Source organism: Sipha flava, unplaced genomic scaffold (assembly GCF_003268045.1).
Source record: "Sipha flava isolate LNK unplaced genomic scaffold, YSA_version1 290_pilon_pilon, whole genome shotgun sequence".
NCBI classification, from domain to species: Eukaryota; Metazoa; Arthropoda; class Insecta; order Hemiptera; family Aphididae; genus Sipha; species Sipha flava.
In genome coordinates this window covers 91,155-113,853 of record NW_020272961.1, presented here as the reverse complement: position 1 = coordinate 113,853, position 22,699 = coordinate 91,155, and the positions used below count along the sequence as shown (strand labels likewise).

Here is a 22,699-nt window from a genome sequence, read left to right as displayed (position 1 = left end):
ATTAAAAAAATTTCAAAGACCAAACAGTCAAGATTTGTATTTGATATTTCTAGTTTGAATTATGTTTTTCATCTGTTTATTGATACAGTTCGTCTTAACAATAATTTGTAAATTAACTAAATAAAAAATGCATTTTTGTAATAATAAATAAATAGTCGTAACCTATTATTTATCGTAAAAAATATTCACATTTGACCATACGATGCAAATCGTTTCAATACTATGTATTATTAAAATGTTCTTTGTTTAAATATTTTCTATAGGAATTATTTAGATATCCTGAAAAAATAATGTTCATCAGAATATTTTATACAAAACAAATCCAATTTTAGCATACTACAATGTTTCGAAGGTAGACTCCAAGTAGTGAATGTTCATAAAAAATATGTTTTTCTCCATTGCATATCGAAAATAATTAACTGAGTTTTAATAAAAGTATTGATTTTCGAGTCTTCACGTTTGAAAATTAAGGAGTAATAAATACGTTTGTTTCCACATTGTTTTATACCTACGAATTATTGTATTAATTAATAATTCATTCGAATAGGGTTCGATGCATTTAAGTGATCCTGAGTGTTTTTCAAATATGCACAGGTACGTTGTCAGCAAACTAACCGGTAAAGCGAAAAAATCGTTTAAAAAATCAATATTTTGGCTACACAGTAGGTTTCCAATTTTACGGAAAGCTTGAAAGTCTCTCGTTGTAAAAAATAAATCAAAATCATGGAAATCATGTACGATCAAAATATATCTAAACGTATTTCATACGGTGCACGTGTTCACATCACGTGCATCGTGTAAGTATTTGTACGCAAGTGTAAAAGGAACCCAAATGCTCAAGGGCGTAAAAAACATTGCGCGATCGTGTACTTGTCACGAGAATTGACAGTTTTACCAGGGGGGGGGGCGTTCCCCCTTGAGCCGTGTAAAAACTAAAAATACGAACGAGCAAACAGTTTACTAAAAATCGTTTTGACGATGATTTCATGTCAAAACAGTTTACTGTTTACAAAAATGTTTGAATAAAAAATAATTTTGTCTATCGATACCTATAATTGTATGTTACGCCGATGTGGTGTAAAGCTTATGGAACTTAAAATTACTTCTCGTCTATCAAGCAATAGGAAAAAACAAACGGGATAAATATTTTCGCCGTTCCCCCTCCCCCTTGTGTGTTCTCGAGAACCGCAAACGGTCACCGTATACGGGAACCACGCCGCAAAAGCAAAAGGGGGAGGATGAAAGATATTTTTGAAAAAAAAAAAAAAAAAAGAAAAAGAAAACCGTATCGCGTTCCGGCGAAGACGTCTCGCGCGTTCTTCTTGGCCGCGCGAACTTCGGTCGTGCACACATGGCGCGTGCGGTGCCGCGAGGGCCGCCGACACGGAGCGGCAACAATGGCCGCGAGCGATTCCAGTCGGTTTCAGTCGCCAGTAGCATCCCCGTGTGGTCGGACCGTCGTCTTGGCTGCCGAAACGGTCCGCGGACAACACGCGCCGCCCGCTCGCGTTCCAACCGTATAATGGTACGTTCGGGATCAATCGCCGCCGGCACGCGCTCGTCGTCAGCAACACTTAACGCACGTCCGGACGCCGGGCCGCACAGCATTCGCGTTTGAACGCTTCCCGGCCGTCCGCATCGCACGCCGCCGCCGCCGCCGTACACGTCAGCCGAGGGAAAACCGGAGACGCGGACATGCGGCACACACTCGGACGGATCGTCGTCGCGGTCGTTCTGTTCAACGTCGCGAGGGCCAACTGGTGGTACGTTGTTTTCACGGTTTTCCCGTGTTCATTGTTCGCCCGTTTTCCTACGCTTCGGCTACGGGGGTTTTTTTTTTTTTTTCTGAAACGTGCGCGACGGACGTCCCGCCTGTCGCGCGCGACGTTCAACACCCGCCCGGGAACGGTTACCGTGTTCGATCTCGCGCGCAACGCGCTTACCGACGTTCGAACGTCTTACGGTCCGAGTAAATGAACGGAAGACGCACAGCTCCGAACGTCCACGCGTTATAATATTTCGATTGAGCTCGCTATGTGTTTCGATCGTGTTTAAACGTGTTCGAACGCGTTTAACCGATTTCGTTTACAGTTCAGCGCTCTAAGAATGTTTAACGGTGTTCCGTTATTAAGGCCGCGGAAGTATTAAGACCAGTAATAGCTCGTGCATGTTCTTAATTAATTAACGCGATTAAATGTTTTATCGAACGAATAAGTTATTATTATTATAAATATCGCTTAGGTATATTATACGAGTGCATACTATAATATGGTATATACATATATATATATATATATATATATATATATTGTTAATTTAATAAACGTGTTTTTCTTATTTTGTTAAAAAGAAAAATATTTATTCAATTCAGACGAAAACAACTGTTCGTATGTAACATAAACGAAATTTTTTTTATTCTACGATATTATAGCTATCACTGGTTATGATACAATGTTTCAGTTAAACGTAAAGAATAGTTTTTGAATTACATTGCAGTGTAATGCAAAAATAATTTTATTTAATATTTAATTATTATTTAATAACAAGCATACGTTAATATGTGGATAAATAAGAACTTTTACAATCGATTTTCAATCAAATCAAGCTTTTATTAAATTTCAAACTTGAAATTAAATTGTAAGACAATATTTAAGACTATTATTTTAAAAAGGATTTCATCAAATATAAAAAAAAAACCTCATATAAATAAACTTTAGGGGAAACACAATAAAAGTATACTATTTAAACGTTTAAAACCAATACAACATTTAAAACCAGTAAAAATGCATTGGACATTTCCAAGCCATATGGTTTAGTACGGCTCATAAAATAAACCAATGAATACATTTTTAATTTTCTGGTTGAATAGCCAAACTGATACACAAATAGCTAGGTGAAACGTTTCCTTTATTGGCCATTACGGGAAATGACCTCTTTTAATCCCTTTTATAAACAAGCAATGTGGATTATAGTTTTCTGTGAGTATGTTTCTTTGCTTTATATAAGATATAAGAGATTTTAAACGATCTAAATAGTATCTTTTAGATGCACACCAATTACGTTTTATGCGTGTAAATTTTGTTTTTTTGGTTTATTTATATCTTGGTAATAACTATAAAAAATGGGTATACTATTTATTATAATTAAATATAATAACAAACTTGAAAGTCATAATATATGTACTATACTATTATAAACATCGAAAAAGATAACCAAAATTGATAAATTTTATATCATTTAAATTATAATTATAAGCATACACTAATAATATATTTTTATTCATTTAATAATTTTATAAATAGGAATTTTTAGAAATTGCAAGTGAAAGTTAATAAAAAATGTATTGATACATATCAACTTTGATTTAAAAATTAATTAAAATATAATACCTAACTCGTTTTAATTTAAAGTATTAGAATAGCAAAACTTTTAACCGAACATTTTAATAGTTAAATTTATTAATTGTATTTTTTACGTTGGTTATTTATTGTTATTTAAAATTTATTAGATCCCGAAGTACATTTTAACATAAAAATTTAAAAATGCATTTATACATTGCGACCACAATAAATACATTTTACTAAATACTAAGATTCAATCGAGAATTTTTTTATTAAACATTTAAAAAATATAAAAATTATAATGAAATTAATTATAATATTATTTTTAACAATTTGTGTAATCAAATAAATAATACATTGAGCAACATGAACGGTAATGGGTAAAAATTAAAAATTAAAGTAAACACCATAGTGGTTATTTAAATACTATATTATGGTCATTATATATACATATAAAAAAAAAAAAATACTACCTATAGTTTGACATATTCATCGGTGATTTTATTATACAAAATTAGTATGGAAATATTGGATGAGGTTTGGTATTGCGGGAAAGTATTTTGTTACAATACTTGTAATTGTTTGAAGGTAAATGTAATTATACAGTATAGGATTACAACTAGGAATTTTGTTATTTTGCTTATTAAAACGCATTTTATTAGGTTTCAAATGTCTTAATATGTATTCGATTTATAAAACAGTACATGATTTAACATTTGTTTTTTATTTTATTCGTAAGCTTTAAAAAAAAGCAGATCATAGAAATCCTTTATTTATACGTATTCCATAGTATTATGCAAGCTTTATTTATTCATAAGGTAATCGCATAGGATACCTTTCGTCGTTCAAAAATAAAATTCATCACGTAAATTGTAATTTTCTGAAAAAGTGTTTCACTGCTTCATAAAACATTATATACACAGCGATATCGTGGAGTTACGGTAGTCTGTCACCCGTGAAATATCTGATTTTTATATTAGAATTTAAAATTAAATGTTTAGTATTCAATCGGAAGACGCGTTTTTGTTGAAAAATTCTATCTAATATGCATTTACACGTAATAAATGTTATTTCACCTATTACCAAGGAATAAAAATAAAAAATTAAATAAGTAGGAAAAATTAAAATCTCTCATGAGAAAAACTTTCTTGGCACTGGTATACACAAAACGCGTAAACGCATGTTATAAAAATTTTATTTTTTTATAACACAAAAAGTATAATTGCAAATGTCATCAAAAATAGTTGTTGAACTTACAACCTACCAATCGCTTTGTTTCATACTGTAATAATTTCTCATTTTTTGCATGGCTAATTAAGCTAATTTTCTAGTAAGATGTATTAACCAGCTAGGTCGAAAAATAATACACAAATTTTCTTCAATCAATTATACAAACAATTATTAACCGCGTTTAATCCACTGAAAGCAAAACTTTTACGTTATGGTATTAAAGCATGGCAATGAATAGTTTATCTATCGAAAAACTGGCATTTTAATTCCATAAGAGTCCAAACCAATTACGATTCTTAAAAGGGAAACTCCATGATATCCACAAAAAATTGTCCGACAATTTCATTATATTTCGTGTACATAATACGCAGAGAGCGTTTAGAGGAATTATCCGTCACTTGAAATCTCCAAGACACGGCAATGCATGTATTACTGTAGAACGGATCGTAAGGACGTGAGTCACTTGAAGCATCGCAAATAAGTTCGAAAACCATAATTGAACTCAATTTTATGTATAAAATGTGTACATTGTACGGATATTTGTTTTCGAAAATAGCACACACTCGGTGTCGGTAAAACGAATCAAGCGAGAGCACTCTTCCATTTGAAGTTCGAATGGGAATGCTCTTAGCGTAATACTGTCGTGAAATCGGGAAGCTCGACACGAACATATACGTGGGACTGGGACCGCAGCAAATTATATGCGCCGTGCAATGCGGTGCAGGCTTTCGTTGCGGAAGAGTCGGTTTGTGCGGTGTGCGAGTAAAAGTTTCGGCGGCGTGCGCGAGATTATTATCGTTATTATTCCGCAGATAAACTGCAGCGGGTAAGGGCGAGTGGCTCTACCCCCGGGCAGCGCCGGCAATAAAGTCGTTTTTATGTGTCGATCATAAAGTACAAAAGCCGTTTACGAGCCGTGCGAGAGGGCCGCATTTTTCTGGGGGTGCCGTTTTCTGTTTTTCAATAAAGATACGGCGTGTGCGTACGACGCGCGACCGTATACATAACATGCAGCTGCAGCAGCGCCGATCTCCTAGTGTATATACATATATATAGGTTTATTCCTTTTATATTTTTTTTTTTTTTTTGTTTTTGTTTTCCTCCACGGGGTCGGTCGTGGCAATGACGATGGAGGTGCCCGGAGAGGGGTGGGGGATATAAAATTTATAGGTTGCGAAAACTATAAAATGAGACGATTTTCAGAGTTTTGCCGCTGAAATTAAGTTTCCCCGCTCCGCCGTCGCCGACCGTTCCCTTTTCGCGTTCTCCGCGCGCCCCGGCCGTTTAAATTTTATCATCCGCGCGCGCGCGAGTATAATAGTCATTATCGCCACCGTCGGGTAAAAGAGAACGAGATGACGTCGTCGACGGGGACATACGTACTTAATATACGAATATATATATATATATATATATATATATATATTTATGTGTGGTACACATATTAAATTCGTATGTACCAACGCAGTGTGTTTCTTTCGGACGGTTTTCTTTGTTTGAAAAAATCGGAACTCATTTGTATTGCATCGAGAAAAATGCATTTTTTGATAATGCAAGAGTTACTTTTTTTCTGTCATTTATAAACAACACAAATAAAACAATATAGTTAAATACACAAATTTAACACACACATTAATATCAATATTTATCAACGTTGTTTTGAAATACATTGTATGCACGTAAAACAATAATAGTCAAAAACAAAATCTTTTGACCTTACTTTTATTTCTACATTTTTTAAAAGAACCGAACCCAGTGATTTTTCTTAGCTGCTTATAAATCTATCGCTTTGTATATTTCCCAATAATATTATCTATGCGATTACCGATTTCCATCGGAAAAAATATTTTTATAAATAAAGTTAACTAATAATAAGTTACCTGATGATTGTATTTGGGTTATGTTTTTTCAACTGTTAAATTATGTACACTAAAAACTATAACCGACATTTTTTCTATTGATTTCAATCAATGTCATTAATTAAAGTTTTGCTTTTTTGTAAAGTATAATTTTACTTGATTAATTATTATTAGTTATTATTCGGTGAACATTTTGGATTTCATTAAATACCAGGTAAAAAACATACCCTTAGAGAATACCTAGTAATATATTATGTCCGACTCGGTATTCGCATGATGTTTTTTAACTTTTTACATCCAATTTGGCTATATTGGATGGTTCAACGCGATACTCGAGACGCCGCCAATTCACGAGCCAGTGAAAGAATACAACAGTCCAATATACCTACAATACAGATGCAGTCCCAAATTTGATACAGGTCTGAACGAGTTTCTGTCCTAATGGGTCCCTTAATCCGAGTTAGTCATAGTATGGTATTTTGTTTATATGCAAATTTTCTCCTGATATAAGTTCAATATCGATTATGAACTATTTCTTTGTACATTTTAAATAATGTGACTTTTAAGTCCATTCTTGTTGACCGCCCCCTTGGTATATCACTGCAGACTGATTTCAAACTATTAAACAATGTGCACGTTATGTGGATTAATATTGCATGTTCTAATAAATTGTATCTTTTCGATTGTGAACAACCCTATATATACCGTATCACTACACTTTTGAAAGTGAATCGAAAAAGATTCTTCGATTTATTATTATATAATTCAATAATAAATAAAAGCAATAAAGATAACGTAACAGTTGGAATAGTTGAAACTATTTTTAAGGAGTGATTAAATCGGAAATAAACGGAAATTGTGCTTCATATATATATATATAATGATCTCCTAATAAATAAAAAAATAAAGTTATTTTTATGAAATATACTACTATAGGTAAGTTAATGTTTGTGGCAATCATCGACGATTCGTACATGGGGCCCTAATGCAACGAACCGACGCACTTCAGTATTTACGGCTCCGTTTCATGGAAAAACAATAAAGCGAATACATTTATTTTCATAAAAGCTTTTTACAATATGTGCTTATTGTTTTCCACGGTTGTCTTGTCAGCTCTACAGCAGACCGTAGTATCCAGTTTATGCTAATTTTTCTCGATATTTATATCTGTTTAGTTAAAAATAAGTATTCATCTCTTCTTAGAGTATTTTATTTTTATCCTACTGTAATTCACAAAAACTAAAAATTATTGTACTTTTTTCTAACGATAAGAAAATCGAATTATTTTTTTGAATACAATTTTTCGTATGCTAACATAGGTGTTTTCAACACAACCGTATTTATGATGTGTAGTTGTGATATCAACAAGATACACGGGCCTCGAAGTACAGAAGAAATTTCTATTTACTTAAAGCAAATCATTAATAAATGAACCTTTAAATCTTCTACGTTTACTCTACTTCAATATAATTATTTATATCTTTTAATGGAGGTTGTAAAAAAAAAGTCATTCCATTAAACCTTTTATGTGGACTATAAGAATTAGGTATACCTCTTTGTTGCGTTAATCCTGAATATTATATCACATAAACTCTGGATAATGTTTTTAACGTTTTACAAGGAACTCTGAAGTCTTATAAAAATTGAATTAACTGAATTTAGTTAGGAAAACAGTCATTTTAATAAATAACTATTTCCGTTGTTCTATAATAAAAAGAAAAACAAACATCAGAAGTATTTAGAAACTATAATCAATAATGCGAATGTTTTGTTGTCATAAATATAAACGTATGAAAATACGTCTCTTGCTTAAGGCTAGTGGAAATACAAGGCAAACCCTCATGTTACATGTTATATGAACATGGGTACACAACATGTAATAATTATTAACCAGACCCCCGTAAAGCCGTGTTTTCATAATGGTTTCTTATTACGTATCAGAAATATTTCAATACCATCTTAAAAAAAAAAAAAAATTAAATCACATTATATATAGTATCATGTGCACTGCAGAACTTTATGACATTTTAAAAATAAAATAAAAACATATCCAGAAGTAGAAATAATCTAGTCTGAAAATAATTGAAAACCTTGATAGTAAATATTATTATCATTATTATACAGCCAAATTATGAAAAACAACAAATGCGACTAATAAAACTCGTCGATTATCTCATCAAGGTTCAAATAATAATGGAATATAGAAATTATTAACTACCTATAGCTACGTTTATTTTTTCGTCGGTACGAAGGCTTCAACATCACTGCATTTTTTTAGTTTATTTTTACATAAAATAATACATACGTGTATATATATGTATGTATATGTAAATCATTTTAGTATTAAATATTATATTTTAATACTAAAATAATATATTATTGTACAAGTAGGATAAAAATTATTTTACAATTTTCAAATTAAACTTATTTTTCAAAACAATTTACTACTCCCGCAGGAGTTCTCACTGAGGTCATATTGAAGTGAATAAGCTTCTTAAACACTGCGTACATCATTATATTTTGAACAACCATTAAGTTAGATTGAAAGAGATTCTCTGAATATTATGTCGCATGTTAATTTCAGATATTTACAGATATAGTAAGAATGGGTTAAGCAGATTATTATCCATTTCTTTGCAAATTGTATAATACACCCCTATACATCGATTGTTTTATTCTTTAAATGTCTTCAGATCACTATATTATAATATTACGAAGAGTTAAAAATAATAATAAAATATGCTAGCAATAGAAGTAAAAACAAATCATTGCTTAAATAGTTTTAAAAATAAATTACTAATTGGCTGCAGCACGAACAAAATATAGAACTTCAAATATTTTGTACCTACCTTTAATATAGTTGATTACAAACTGTGTCTGATTATATTACTGTAGGTTTCTTATAATAATTATTGGTATCTAAATTGCATGTTTTAACTAGATTGTAAATCTAAGATAATTTAAATTTAATTTGTAATAATATGAATATACCTAATTATTATAATATTGTAAATCATGAACTCATGGGCTCCCTCACGAACCTGTTCAGTAGGATCCATTGTCTTCTCGAAGCAATTAACGACATTAACTATAATTCTAAATGGATAATCTCAGTACATATAAGGAACATATTTCATAATCTCTCACAAAATTTATTGATAATAAAAATAATTTAAATATATATGGATTAGGTAGTACGTAGAGTAAATAGTTTAATTATAGATACTGCATATTAAGTATAATAACAAGAAAATACTACTATAAATACTGGTAAAAAAAAAATTTTAATTCTACTTTAAGACATAAAACATATATGTATCAATCGCGTGTTTCATGTTAATCAAAGAATCGTTTTTAATGAAAAGTAAAAAACATTTCCGGTTTTCATATTTATATATACTAACTCCAAGTTTTGTATGGCTTTTATAGTATTGACTTCTGGTTAATGTGTGTATATGTTCTTTACGATCACTAATACCGCCACGTGTTTATGATATAGAATCCGAGTAAACAGATAATTCTTTTTATTCTTTGATATTTATTTTGAGCATAAAATATTTAGATTTTAATAAAAAATAGATGAAAAGGATGAATCATGTACATTTTCAATGATGATCAAGATAAAAATATAAATTATCTGTGTTCAAATTATATTACAACATTTATGAACCTTTTCCATTATTTCAATGAATATTAGAGTAAACAAAACACTATCACAAAACAATTTTAAAACTTATTCAATCATATGTTATAAACAGGGCTCATAACTTATAGCTCTAAAAAAGATTGTTATAAGCGCTTAAATATGCATTAAAAATACTAAAATATGCAACAAAAAAAAACGTTTGTATACAAAAATCATTATTTTATTATTATTATTTATTATATTATTTTATTATTATAGCTTCTATTATTAAAAAAAAAAAAAATTAGATACTGAATTCACGAAACGAACTAGCATACATACAGTACGAAAAATCGAAAAAGACTGCAAAATGTTAATGAAAAATAATCTGTAAATAATGATAATTATTTGGGAGAGTGATGATATCGGAATACCCGAATACCTAGAAACTATAAAAATAAAATACTACAGTACAAGCTACAATTATATCAATTATAATGGTTTCCTTATTGATGGGATTACGAAGTTTCGGGCGTATACTCTCGCTACATTGCGCATCGCCTAAACTCGTATAGGTATATACAGTTTCTTCTGATATTATTATATAAGTTATATAAGAAGAAAAATTAATTAACACGAATTAATTACTAATTTGAACAATTAATATGAGTATAATTACTTGTTATTTTTAAGAAAAAAAGTTTTAGACTACTAAAAAATTTTTTAAAAAAAATCAATGATCAAAATCGTGCAAAAATCTAAAAATAAGCAAAAAAGCGAAAAAAAGCAAAATAGCACTTATACTTCGAAATATGCAAAAATATGCAACATAAAATTTCGTATGTAGCTTCTTAGTTATCTGAAACAAATTTATAACTCACGTAGGTACCTCTAGGATATCTCAAAAAAATATGCAAATGCTAGAAGTTATGAGCCCTGGTTATAAATCTTAGAAAACTAGTAATTCTAAAAAACTTAGAAATCAATAGGACCTGTAGATCAAAGTCAATTAAATTAGGTGTATAATAATAAAATATGTAGGTATATTTTATTTATACGTTTCCTAATTATTATTAATTGTGTTTTTAAATCTGAAATCATGAAGTAAAACAATAATAATATACATGTACGTATAAATAATCAATAATTTATAGTATTTAAATACATTAATATAGTTTTTAAGTGTAATAACTAATTCATATGAATCATACGTTTTAGAATTGGTATAATATGTTAATATATGATTTATGAGATAAAAATAAATGTTCTATAACCGCAATAGTGTTTTTATTCCTATATATATTCAAAATCAATCGATACATATAGATGTATTAATTATTAATCGTGTTTATAAAATAATTATTTTAAATTAGCATATAAATTAATTCAATCCGTTTGGTTGATTTAGGTGCTATGAATGTTTAGAAAATCGAATACAAAATAATGTAAGATTTGAAGGAAAGATTTAATCTTAAAAGTTGAAATCAGTTTAGACAAATCATTTATAATATACACTCATAAATATAATTTATATTATGGATAATTATGCACAAATATACGTATATATTTTTTTGAGTTACGGTGTCCATTAACTAATTATAACAGTGAACATAATTTATAGGATTAATATTTTAGTGTTCAAAACCTGTTTTATTAAAATATAAATATATATACATATATATTATAAATTATTATAATATTAAACTATATATCCACATGTGTACACGAAATACGATGTATGTACTACTCGTAACCATCACTTTCATTAGAAGATTTGTCAATGGACTACCACGATCGCTTAGCTTAGGACATGTCTATATACTGTTGCTATTTTTATAGTTATCCATGGTTAATATATGAAAAGTAAAATTGGGTACATAATACTGCATACCTACCGCAATGACTTATACAGCAATTATTAAGTACAGATTATATAAATATGAGTACATACAATTTATTATTAATTCTACAAACAATTGTGCAAAATATAAAGGAATAATTGTAGATACTCGTATATTATAATATGGTATTGATTCATTGTTTAAGTATATCCATACATCTAAATACTACCAATTAAATAAAATTTGTTTATTTTCGTCCTAAAAATGACATTGAACAACGCAATTGTACTTACGTTTTCACTTGCAATTTCACGATAGGCCAGGGCACATATGCCAACTCTTACCCCGTGATTTATATACTACTCAATCACTGATATATTGCGCTCAAAATATGTATTAAATAAATCGGTAAAATAATAATGGTATTAAATATTAATCTTAAAAAATAAGTTGCTTAGATATCCGGTTAATTGTCTGCACTATATTGTGCAATGTACACCAATGTTATTTGGGTGAAGTAAGGTGGAAGAAACGACAAAACCCATGTACCGCAAGCCTTAAATAGGTTTCGAAAACTCTCATATTACCTTCCAGCTGTCATGTCATGTTACCATCATTCGAGGTTTTTTTTATGAGCACGTTGTTGATGAAAATGAGAAGCATCATGGATGAATTATGATTTGACCGTAAGAATTTAGACAGTACAATGGCATCGAAAATAGCATACAAAGATACTACCATGAATAAAGTTTATATTTATTAATTATCAAATTGAAGAATATTATAAAATTATTTTTATAATCATTTTTTTTTATTTCAAACTATGAATAAAACTAATTATAAGTTCCTTATAATTACCTCGTATAACCGTTAATCTCTACGAGTAGACGATATTATGTTATTTTTACGTAGTACGAAGTACTGAATAGAAGTAGTAGGGATCTTAATTTTTCGTATATGATAATAAGTATAACCACTATATTGTATTTATATATATTTTCTGGATTTATTTGAATCTGCTGTAGACTACAATATTGTGTACATTTCGGGTACCTCAATTTTATTTCGTTCCGCTTCGTAAATGATAAATTTATGTAAGTACTGTTAATGCATATTTTTATTTGAATTATGGTTAGCAGCTCATATTCACTTCAAATTTGAAGATTTTGAATTGATTTTGATTTGATTTTGATTTAAAGATTTGAAGATCTGAAAATTTTAATTTTGCATTAGTTCGACCGAATTATCATAATTGTTCATCAAAAGCAATTATAATAATTATGTTACGTTCGTGAATAAAATTATTGTAAAATTCATATCAAACATGACATTTTTTTGCAATTATATCCCTCTTGTACTTCTTCTAAACAATAAAATAATCATTGTAACGATTTTCCAAAATGTTGAACATTAAACATTTTAATGATTCATTCACATTTTTGTAAGTTATTTTTGTATTTATAATTATTTCTCATATAGGTATTTTTTTATTTTATTAAATAAATGTGATACATTTTATTGCACACGTGTTTTAAACACAAGAAAGAAGGTTTATGTATGTAATATATTCGTAAGGTTAGAATTCACAGATTTTGTACTTATTACTCAGTTGACTGTCATCGGGGGGCCAAAATGGCCGGTGATTGACAGATAAAGGAAAACCGAAAAGGCGGAGCCTTGTCTTTGAATTCAAGGGGTTACCAGGCAACCATAACACAACAATATGTGCCTGTTCTGGAATAACAATATATGCAGGTCTAATAAGGACGTGGATATGTTGTGTACGCATAATAACCCTTGTTAAAAGAACACTACTATAAAGGTACTTGGAACTCTAGCGTTGGGGTGATTTTACTGATTTTAGAGCTCTAATTAGTATAAGGTTTATTTGACGGCTTATATCTTCAGAACTTGAGCTTATAGAAGTGGTGCAAATTAATATGTTAACTTTTTTCCCTTTTTTTAACATCTAGCGCAATAAAAAAATACATTATTAAATAACTCGCCAAAGTACTCACATTTTCAAAATACGTAAACATTAATAAATTTCATTATTTTAATAAATATTTACGCAATAGGTATACAAATATATTAGTTGACAATAAAACTTTCTTGAAAGAAATTTTCACTGACAAAAGCTAACATGTATAAACTCAAAGTACTATGTAAACTAACATTATAATAATATTATATTAATTAAACAAGTATTTTATTAGTAATTTAGAGTATTTTAGATTACGTATACGAATCAGGATAATTTTGATAAGATTTTTATTAAAGAAATAATATGAATTTCGTCCAATGCTCAATTATTGAAAAAATATATATTTAATACAGATCTCTAATTGTTATATATATAAAAACCGTCTTCCGAGTGCTCATAATTATTTAACCGTGAGTGAGAGTTACAGTCTCCTCCGAAAAGCCAATCTGTAATAAACATATCACATATAAAACAAATTTATTAAATAAACAAAATTAATATCTATAAAAAATCGTAATCATATATGATTATGGTGATCGCGTGTTACTTATTAGCTTTTATAAAGCTCAATATAAAATAATAAAAACACAATTTATTAAAAAAGAGGCGTAAATCCATTGCGAATCGTTGTAACATTGTAATCAATAAATAATGATAAAAATGAAAATTATATATGCACACCCCGTAACAATCGTGTTTCTTTAAAAACTGAAGCAGTGGGACGGTACATTAAAAAAAAAAAAAAAACTATAGCTCATAAGAGCACATAAGTCCCCTTATTACGTAGTTCTCCATTCAATTCGAGCACGGCTTTCACTATATTATATACGTATAAATAATAAATACATCACGTTTCAAATACACTTTTGAGAATATACGTTATATAGAATCGTTCTTAATTGTAGAATACATATGTTTAATTGGTATCCTGTAAAGGTGAAATACAGATAACACACAAAAAATATAATATCTCATCCCATACTGTATGGTTGCCTGGGGCAATAAGTAAAAAATATATATATTTATATGTGTATAAAAATTTATTTCAATAAAAAAGTTGTCAGATTTGTTTTACACACTTTGTGATTTTTGCCGCCAGTTTAGTGGCCTGTTTCGGCTAAATAATTACTAGGTTACTTCAATAATTTGACGTAGATAGATCACGCCCATAGCATTTAAGATTTTTTTTAATCATTAAATTAAATAGCGGTGGAAAAACAAAAATATTTATTACCAGTAATTATAACACCTATAAGATATTTCGAATCTTGTATGCAATATATAGAAGGAAAAATTACCTGTTGGTGTGGGCATTTTTTCATGCTTGTAAGAATTATATACATAATATATTGCTGAAGAAAAAATATTACGTGGAGTATAATAATGTTGTGTAGATTGAGTTATTCGCTACAGTTATTCTTTATACAGCTGTACCTTCGTATACCTGCGCACGGTGGTTTATTTTTTTTTTTATTTTATTAAACGTTTTTTGTTTGTAGTTATAAACCAAAACCTGATTTAATCCGAACTACATATAATAAATTTAACTTTCTTATTAATTATATGAATTGGTAAAACGTTTATAACAGACAAATTAAATGTACGTTTAATTTATTATACAATCTAAGCAAAGCTATTGGTATTTTGTTTTATAGCCAAGTCGTTTTATTTTTTTACGTTTTTAAACATTATTTCAATTGAACTAAAAAGCTCTTCATAAAAATTCTAAATAATTTCTTTGTGGAAGGAAAAATTAACTAATATAACGATAGGAAATACGGACATACGGTATTAACGTACACATAAAAATAAAAAAACCGTTTTTGGAATTTCACGGTGTGTTTTAAACGATTCGCCATTTAAAAATATATATTATAAAACCACAAAAGTTTGGGTTTCTGACAGCGGTAGATTTAAATTTAAAATTTCCATATCCATTATTATACCCATTAAATATTAATGTTTAATATAGTGGTGGAATTTTTTTTTAATTTCATGGTCATATTATTAATAGATTACTCTTAATAGAAATTATTATTGTTCTTTCTCCTATAGCTCATTATGATATTTAAAATTCCAAATATAACTTACTTGAGTTTTATTTATTAGTAATACAATTTGAAAATCTTATAATTTTTTACGAACCCTTAAAAAATGTTTAAATGTTCCTTTAAATCTATACTTAAACATACATGTAAAATAAGAGTATAATAAATTAGATCAACTTTTTAAATCGTTTTCCGAATTAAATTTTCAAATAAATAGTTATTCTGTCATACTCAGGCCCGGTGAGAGGGTGGGACGGGGAATGTTAGAGCACCGGGGCCTGTACCTCCGAGAGGGCACGTCATCTCAGCTTTTTATACAAATTGTTTTATAATCTCATTCACCGTAGCATAAGATGAAAATTTAAATATTTTTACTGTACTAAAGTAAGTACAAGCATGTACAAGTAGTATGTATACAAATTTATGCAAAAGAGGCCTGGAACCGATCAGTCTCGGGGCACTTAAAAGTTCTCGTCGGCCCTGGTTATACTGACTTGCGCTGAGATAATGTGATGAGTGAACTCAACAATACTATTAACAGTATATAATATTCAATTAAATTTATTCAGTCATCTCATAGTGATTAATTTGACTTAATTATTTTTTATTTACAGGTATTTGGGCCTGGAAAGTTATCCACCAAAAGAGTTTGACCCGTTGATTAGCCACAAAGAGAATTGTTATCGATATCAATTTTTGCAGAGTAGACAACAACAGCTGTGCGATCTCGGTGAAAACATAATGAGTGTAAGTAAGAGTAAGTGTAAGTAAGTGCGTTGAACACGGAGAAAAATAGATATACTTGAAATACAGTTATTTCACGTGTTCTTCATATAGGTCGTGAGCAGTGGCACGAAAATGGCCATCGAAGAATGCCAGCACCAGTTCGGCACGCAGCGATGGAATTGCACTACGTTTTCAAATAACACGTCTGTTTTTGGCAATGCCTTGAAATACAGTAAGGCTACTGATAATATTGTTTATATAATAATAAATGCGCGCGTTAAACTGAAAATACTAAAAAAATGTATAGTTTATATCTATATAGATAAATAAATACAAAAAAAATAATTTATAACGATATGCCGCTTTGCACGACATAAATCTAATAATATGGAATCGACCGAATGGTATTCGATTAACAAAATATTTTGTTCACTTTGCTAAATATGAAAAAATTAAAACACATTCTATATGTATATTTTGTAACTATTTTTTTTGTTAAAAATATACTACAATATTTTTACATAAAAAAAAAAAAATAACAATAAGACGTAACAAAGATGACTGATAGTACAACTGAGGTAAATTCACATAAAACCACATTAAACGTAAGAAATACCTCCAATATTAGAACCTCAGAATTTAAGTTTAAACATTTTTTTTTTTTTAAGTTTTACTTTAGATCTAAGAAAATATTTTAACTAAAAGAAATTTTTTAACTGCGTCCAATTTTTTTTTAAAGTCATTATAAACGGATTCTTCAGTTTCCGGTATATTTTATACAAATGTAAAATATTGTTACGGCTAATTTATGCATGTATAACACTTCAACATTTTTTGCTGATTCGGCTTAAATATTTAATACAACAAACAGGAGGAGAGACATCTATCACGGCGTCAACGGCTCAGTATCGTACACATAATTCGAGTATCAGTCGACATATTATTTAACCGTATTAATGATATCGAATACATTCGCTAGTACGTATCCACCTAATATTTATTTTAGGCCTTCTTCTAGGAGGGGGGTGTCATACATTTTGTTAGGGGAGATATGTGGTATACGTTATGCCATAGGAGTAAATAATTAATGAATACATTTTTCTTCGGGAGGTAAATATCAGTAATATCAGTAATACCCGGGAGTCCTGCATTAAATAATGTTATACATAGGTAATATGAATATTAATCAGAGAATTTTAGAGTGTTTATATAGTGCAGTCTAGCCAGCTATATCCAAAAGATTCAACTAGACGATTCCATTGGGGGACATTCGCTACGAATTTACGAGTATCAATCGCTTTACAATAATAATATTACGAACATGTTTATATGTGATTTTAGGAAGTAGAGAAAAAGCGTACGTCCATGCCATTACGTCGGCAGGCGTGGCGTACGCGATCACCAAAGCGTGTTCCAGAGGAGAGCTGAACGAATGCAGTTGCGACAGTAAAATTCAAAGAAAACACTCCAAAAAGAACTGGCAATGGGGTGGATGTTCAGAGGTACGTCGAATATTGTTACTGTTTTTATACTCGCTAGCTCACTACTGTTTCAATCAGAGGCGGACTGACCAGGGGAGTTATCTCTCTCAGCTGGTGACAATCATCAGATTATGTGTCAGCCCAGAAGCATTATGAATCATATTATATAATATAAATATCTGTTAAGTACATTTTAATATTGTACCAAAAATGCGTACTGACAATCATGTTTGTTTGCTCAGAAATATTGTGATAGGTGATAATTAAAGATACGAGTAGTATTGTATAACGTCTTCCATGGCCGAATCGGATCTACCAGAAGTTAATATGGGGATAAAAGTAAAAATTGTTAATTTAGTTTTTAAAAATTGCATAGAGCCAAGATTACTTTATAAATTATATATGTTGTTGCAAATGTGTCTATTAAAAATTAGAAAAAAAGTCGCTAGATTATCAAATATCCCTGTACCGTTTTGTTTCCAGACCGTCTCTAGTTTCAGTGTATATTGCGTAGTCTTACTGCTTAAACAAATTGTGTTTTTACTCGCAGGATATACGTTTTGGTGAAAAATTTAGTCGTGATTTCGTCGACTCGATCGAAGATACTGACAGTGTTCAAGGGTTAATGAACGTACACAACAACGAAGCCGGACGGAGGGTATGTATCTATAATAATATATACAATAATATAGTACAATGTACAGTTTGATCCTTTGTGTAACATTTTTGAGAAGACAGTTTTTCGACTAAATTGAATTTTTATTTATGTTTGTAAAATATGGTTAAGCCATCCTGATTGTGAAATTATAAGATATTTGTCCTAAGATATTAGTATAAAGTTTTACTATAAACTAACTTTAAATATACAGATATGTCTTTTTTTTCGCTTTTCGATCTTTTTTCGAAACCACTGGTACGTCGCAAATTGGTTTTAAGTGCGTAGGAAAAATGCAGTTGTATCAGCCACCTGTTTCTGTATTACATCCTGAGCATTTAAATTACGTCCATAAATGATATTTTATTCTAGTTGCGTCCTCAATTTTTTCCTGTTCATTTCGTTCCTGTTAGTTTTTATCTCGTCTAAATTGGTTATCGCTAAATGCAATTCTTCTGAATTGTTTGAAAAACTTTTTAAAAGTAAATTGGTATCCATTAACACAGTATAATTGCTTATTATTTTCACTAAACAGTTTAATTATTTCAAAATTGTTCATATTATATTATTGTCGCAAAATTGAAATAAAAAATATTTTCATTGATTATACGTTAAATGTTCGAAGTGAAAATAAAGTAGAATTTACAGATAAGGTATCTATAATCTAGATAATCTACGAGTTTATCACCAAACATATAAACTTGATTATGTATGGTATATAATTCTTCTTCTAACGGAACTTGAAACAGTCACCGAAAAACTGTGGATGTAACTCGGATGTGTTGTGCAAAAACAACACGGTCATCGTGACGTATATTTTCGTTTTTAGGGACAAAATTCGTATGCAGCTTTACATCCAACTCTTGTATCGCATCTGCCCCCTATTCTTGTCTTTTTTTATCCTCACAGAATCTGTGTTCCTAAATTGTTTACTATAATATTCTACCGGGTCATTTTCTCAGTATTTCATATTAGTAATTGAAACTCGCAAATCAATAACTCCATTAATTAATGATGATAGTAATTAAAAAAATAAAATTTGGTATTTTAAAAACTACCTTGCTTCTAATTGTATTATGTAAGACAATAATAATTAAAAAAAAAAAAAATCTAAATATTTGTACCGTATACCGTGTATGTAAATAATTTACTAGCAGTGTTTTCGTTTCTTTTACATTTTGTGATCTATAAACATATGTCTATGCGTGTATTCGCCTCGAAAGCACATTTGCATGCTTGTAAAATGAAGTACAATTGTAATTTCAAATGTGACGAATTTCCCGTAACGACGTGAAAATGTATTTATTTCGAATACGTCGGACAAATAATGACCGTATTATGATTTTTAGATCATTCGCTCTAGCATGCAAAAAGTATGCAAATGTCACGGTATGTCCGGTTCATGCAGCGTGCGAATTTGTTGGATGAGACTCTCATCGTTTCGCGATATCGGAGACTCGTTGATGGTACGATACGAAGGCGCTTCGCACGTACGGCTAGGAGAGAAAAAACGGAAGAAAATCAAAAAACTACGACCGGTCAGAATGGACCGAAAGACGCCTAACAAAACGGAACTCGTGTACTTGGATTCATCTCCGGACTATTGCGAGCACAACGAATCGTAAGTGAACATTGTTATATTATTTCCGTAAAAATTAAACTCCTAATGGTATACAGAAACATATAAATATAATATGATAATACTCACGCTAACAATATTCAATTACTTTTTGTCTAAACACACGTAGGCTGAGCATTATGGGCACTTACGATCGCGTGTGTCAAGGACTGGACGGATGCAGGCATTTGTGTTGCCACAGAGGATTTCAAATCAGATTGAGGGACGTTGAGGAAAAGTGTAAATGTAAATTCATCTGGTGTTGTAACGTCGCTTGCGAAGTTTGTAAATACAAAAAGGAAGAATATATTTGTAATTAATCGTACAACTTGATCCGTCTCAGTGTAAGATATTTACGATTTAAATGAATGATATTATATTAAATATAAGTGTCACCTATGTATATGTGTATTGTTTTATTAAAAATGCCTATGTATAGGATATTTAATGGTCTCAATTTTGAAAGTTTTTTTAATGTTTGAACACCGTCATTACACACTATATCAATCTTAAATCAATAGAAATATAATATACTATTACATTCATAATTAGTCATTAGAAATTAGAGTAAATAGTGTTAAGAAAATGACTGATGTGTAGAGTGATGTGAATTATAGAGTTCATTGTAATCGTAATAGATGACTATCATAAAGTTTCAGAATTTAAAATTAATCTGTCCACTTATTCAAATTAACTTTATCATGTTCAATAATATACTTATAAGGCAATGCAGAATTTTGTATAGCTATAAGAATCTTTATTTTATAATATTTATATTGAGTGCACGTTTACTTCCCACATCTGTCTTAGATTTCTGTTATAATTTATTCCATACTGTACTTAGAGTTACATTTATTGCATACACACATGTATTTATTAGTTGTTTTTTAGAGTTTAATTTTTATTATTATTATTATTATTATTACGAACATTACAGTATTAATTAAGTTTTTTTTTTATAAGAAAAATAAATAGTTATTTTTTAATTAAACTAATACCGATATTATTGTAATAATTTTGAAAAAAAAAATGTATTTAAAACTAATCCAATAATTAAAGTTTATTTATATTTATATGCTAATGTAATACAGAAATTTAATTTTCAAAGATAAAAAGAAATTATTTATAAGACATGTAGAAATAAATTATTTGAATAGATAACTACCTGTTTTTTTTATTTTACTTTCGATTGACAACCTGAATTGATAGTTATACGCAAGGCTGTATTTAAAATTTTGCCACCCAGAGGTAACAACATTTTGAAGTTTCTCTTCCTTAAACTACAAATCTACAAACAAGTGTCTTCAACTATTCAGTAAAAAACCACTTGCAACGATCGCTATTAATTTTCCTTATTTAAGTATACTATAACACAATATTTGTAATTAATAAAAATAAAAAAAAATAAAACTGAGTTTTTATTACCAAAATAAAGTTGTAAAAAATGGCCTTTTATAAAACTGATTGGTGGGTTACCTCTCGGTATGAATGTTCCATCCTCATACTAATCAAGATTAAACAAATATCAATAAAATACTATTTAAAATAAAATACTTTTAAATAGATATACTTTTTATACGCTACTAAATAATATAAATAATTTTACTACAATATTACATTTATTTTTCATACACCTACCTAAATTTAATTACTCGTATTCATCATTCATAAATAATTTTCCGTTGACAATGCGAAAAAACCTATTTTTTTTTTTTTAGAATCACTGTAAAAATGTTGCAACCCACTTAAATATTTTTGATGAGGCTATTGCATCCTCAAACCATCCCTTAAATACAGCCTTAAATAAACAAGTACCTAAATTGCGTATATTACTATTTATAATATCGACGTTAAGTTCATTAATCAGTAGAACATAACATATAGAATTAATTATACGGCAATTAACATTATGGTCGGTTATTAATCGGTTACAACAGAGGATACTCGAAATCTCCGTCATCTTCGTTCGCCGTGCTGCTAATAATAGTAAGTTGAAATTGCTGAACACACATTATTTGACCCCGTTTACTAGATTCCGGTGATTATGCAGTTGATCGCGACGTCCTATAATCGATCGATCGATATTGATTTCGTATCTGATATTCGTATATGATTTCGTCATAAATCCAATAGTTTCTCGATATCTTGAACACGGTGTTTTATTCTATTGTCTTTTATGAAACACACTGCTCAGTTGATGTGGTCAATGCTCGCGCGTTTTCTCTGTTATTAATCTTTTATTATTAATTACTGTTTATCTTAATTCGCTCAATCGCGTCTGACAACGTACG

General features: G+C 29.6%; 1 protein-coding gene across 1 annotated transcript; it reads left to right on the top strand.

Annotated features, from left to right (window-relative positions):
• The first annotated feature begins 1,349 nt into the window (after positions 1–1,349).
• LOC112685775 (protein Wnt-1-like) lies at positions 1,350–20,807 on the top strand. Its single transcript, XM_025557757.1, has 7 exons — positions 1,350–1,763; positions 16,543–16,675; positions 16,766–16,886; positions 17,996–18,156; positions 18,686–18,793; positions 20,140–20,411; positions 20,539–20,807. The coding sequence occupies exons 1-7, from the start codon at positions 1,696–1,698 to the stop codon at positions 20,726–20,728; spliced, it is 1,053 nt and encodes a 350-aa protein (XP_025413542.1). The 5' UTR covers positions 1,350–1,695; the 3' UTR covers positions 20,729–20,807.
• The last annotated feature ends 1,892 nt before the right edge of the window (positions 20,808–22,699 follow it).

Coding starts and splice junctions, on each gene's coding strand:
- LOC112685775 (XM_025557757.1), top strand. CDS start 1,696: ATGCGGCACACACTCGGACGGATCGTCGTCGCGGTCGTTCTGTTCAAC. Junction 1,764..16,542: donor GTCGCGAGGGCCAACTGGTG/GTACGTTGTTTT, acceptor TTTTATTTACAG/GTATTTGGGCCTGGAAAGTT. Junction 16,676..16,765: donor TCGGTGAAAACATAATGAGT/GTAAGTAAGAGT, acceptor TTCTTCATATAG/GTCGTGAGCAGTGGCACGAA.